The sequence below is a fragment of the Austrofundulus limnaeus genome, unplaced genomic scaffold (assembly GCF_001266775.1).
Source record: "Austrofundulus limnaeus strain Quisiro unplaced genomic scaffold, Austrofundulus_limnaeus-1.0 Scaffold178, whole genome shotgun sequence".
In the NCBI taxonomy this organism is placed as follows: domain Eukaryota; kingdom Metazoa; phylum Chordata; class Actinopteri; order Cyprinodontiformes; family Rivulidae; genus Austrofundulus; species Austrofundulus limnaeus.
The window spans coordinates 394,358-396,936 of record NW_013952580.1 but is presented as its reverse complement, the minus strand read 5'-3'; the positions used below and the strand labels follow the sequence as shown (position 1 = coordinate 396,936).

General features: G+C 48.7%; 1 protein-coding gene across 2 annotated transcripts in view; it reads right to left on the bottom strand.

Annotated features, from left to right (window-relative positions):
* LOC106524179 (kazrin) overlaps positions 1 to 807 on the bottom strand; it is a 172,003-nt gene extending 171,196 nt beyond the window's left edge. The window contains exon 1 of one of the 2 annotated variants that reach the window (XM_014017885.1): positions 472 to 807. In XM_014017885.1, coding sequence (XP_013873339.1) covers positions 472 to 673 — 202 coding nt within the window. In that variant the 5' untranslated portion in view covers positions 674 to 807. The remainder of the gene's footprint in view (positions 1 to 471) is intronic. The other variant, XM_014017886.1, reaches the window with a different exon arrangement.
* Between the last annotated feature and the right edge of the window lie 1,772 nt (positions 808 to 2,579).

Sequence of the window (2,579 nt, the reverse complement as noted above, 5' to 3'; positions counted from 1 at the left end):
CACACACACACACACACACACACACACACACACACACACACACACACACACACACACACACAGAACACACATGTTCACACCTGACATCCCTCTCACAGCCTATCAATGTCAACACACTGGCGCGCCACACCGCATTACTCCTGATTTACAGCCTTAATATGTGAGCAAAAACCTTTGAGGAAGCTGGAGCAAAATAAATAAAAAAAAAACTTATTGGTGCTTTTCAGGGTGACAGAATATCGATAAAAGGGGCAACAAAATTAAACAAACTGAAGGGCTGAATCAAACAGGAGCTGCTAAAGCAGGAAAAGATACAAATCCATTTCAAAAAGTGGGACACGCTCAACTGTTGCTTAAGTAAACACCTTCCTTACATAATGTTGATCTCAAATGACAGCACTGGTATCTATTAATAAAAAAAAAACACAATTCAAAAGATGTTTGCAAAGATCTATGAATATTAAGACTTACTGGCTTGCATGAGCTGACCCTGCCGCCCAAACACCTGGGAGAAAGGACTCCGGCTACAGGTGAGTGTCTCCTCCATGGTGGAGCTCCTGCTTCTTCTCTGAGCAAATAAAGTGCACCGAGGGTCAACCTCAACCTGCTCTCTCTGCTGACTGCTGATGTGTTTGTTCACGACCTCTCCTGCGCCTTTTCCCAGCGATGTCATTCACTTCGCCCCGTCAACTGACTGSTGATCAGTGGCTCCAGATCAGGAGCTGCTGCTGCTGCTGCTGCTTCTCCTCAGCTGATGGGAGATGTGTGCGTCGAGGCTGCGCTCTCTCAGCCTGCTCATTAGTGCTCCAGTGTGGCGCTGCTTCAGATGGCGAGCGCAGCATGAACAAAGCAAGAGAGAGGGATAGAGCAATGAGCAGAAGAGGAGCCTGCTGCAGAGAGAAGATGCACACTCTACCCCTTAATAGAGGGAGAGCAGAGATAACTGTGTGTGTATGGAAATGTGTGTGTGTGCAGAACCATCATCACACAGCTTCTAGAAGTGCTTTGCTCTTTTTGTCTCTCCCCACAACTCCTCTGTGATGACATGAAAAGCAGCATTGTCTGTGTCTTGGAGAAACAAATTGAGCAAGTTCAGAGAAATATGCAACCGAAAATTAATTCCAACATRTTCGGATTGGGTGCACACTGTATTATTGATCCTGAGTGCCACATGTCTAACTGCAAAGCAAATAGTGAAACTGAATTTCTTTTCTTTCCCCCTGTTCGTCCCTGCAGATCCATACTTGAGGATTATCTTCCAGAAATAGACAGAGAAAGCATCTCGTTCACATTCTGTCAGTTACATGCAGTTTTAATACCTTGGATTGCTTGTACAGGCACAATAAAAAAATTCTTTCACATAGCTATAGGTAAAACCCTGATTCTGAACAAAAACTGAAAAAAATTAAATAACAACTCAACCGTGGGCACAAAAATCAGTTTTAAAATAAAGGGGACCACAGGATCATTAAAAATGGATCCACATTTTTTATTAATGCCCTTGATACGATGTCTGTTCTGCTCCCGAACGAGCAGGAGGAGAAAAGAAAAGCTGTTCCAACAAAAATGTTGTAATCTAACATTTTACCACGATGATATACTGCTGCAAGGGATTAAGAGTAGCCATCCATGCAATGACGCTGGCATGTCTTCACCTGTTTCTAAACTAAGAAGCCCTTATATATGCAATTACTTCTATTGGGATTAAGAATCTGACAATACAGAGAGCTCCAGCCCGAGGCCGGCTCTACACTGGGGCAAGAGGGGGCAGTGCCCCCTCAGATGAATGCCCTGCCCCCTTAAATCAAATCTGCCAATAAATGGACAAGCTGTCTCTCATCTCTGCCTCCTCCGCGCCATGCTGTGTGCAGAGCAGACTGTCTGCAGGCAGCAAAGACCCACCTCCTCTGTAAACAACCAATCACTGTTTAGTATGCAAATGAGCTGAGCAGCAGCAATGTTCTATTTCGTGTAAGCTCCGCCCTCTAAGGCTATCGCAGATGGGTACCCCCGCGCGCGCTCGCGCATTCTGAAGAGCCAATAGTCTACGCCCACGTCATGTGGGCCCCACCTAGGTCCGTATAAAAGGGGAGGACGGACCTGTGCTCGGCTCCCCTTTTTTCTTCAGCTTTCGAGAGCAGTAGCTACGCAATTCGAACCTCAGCAGGATGCCCGGCCAAGCGAAGATTTGCCCCGTCTGCGATACTGGCTACATACTATCCACCGACCTGCACGTCTCGTGCGAGGGATGCCTCGGCGCTGAACACGCCAACCAGGCTCTGACGGCCGAGCCGGCGTGCCGGGCATGCAAGAAACTGTCGGTGGAGGAGAGGCAGCGGCGGGCTGATCTCTTCGCTGAACCGGATGAAGGGTTCGAGCTGTCCGACCACGTCCCGCTCGAACAACCCGTCGACTTTGGGCCTGAGTCGGACGACCCCGCGTCAGAGGCCGAAGACGACAGTGGCGGTCCAGTCCACCCCTCCCAAGCGGCAGGGCTGGACTCAGACCTCCCAAGTGAGGAAGGATCCAGGGACCTGGGTCTTCCTCGCTCTTCCTCCACGCCACTACCAGCCATTGGG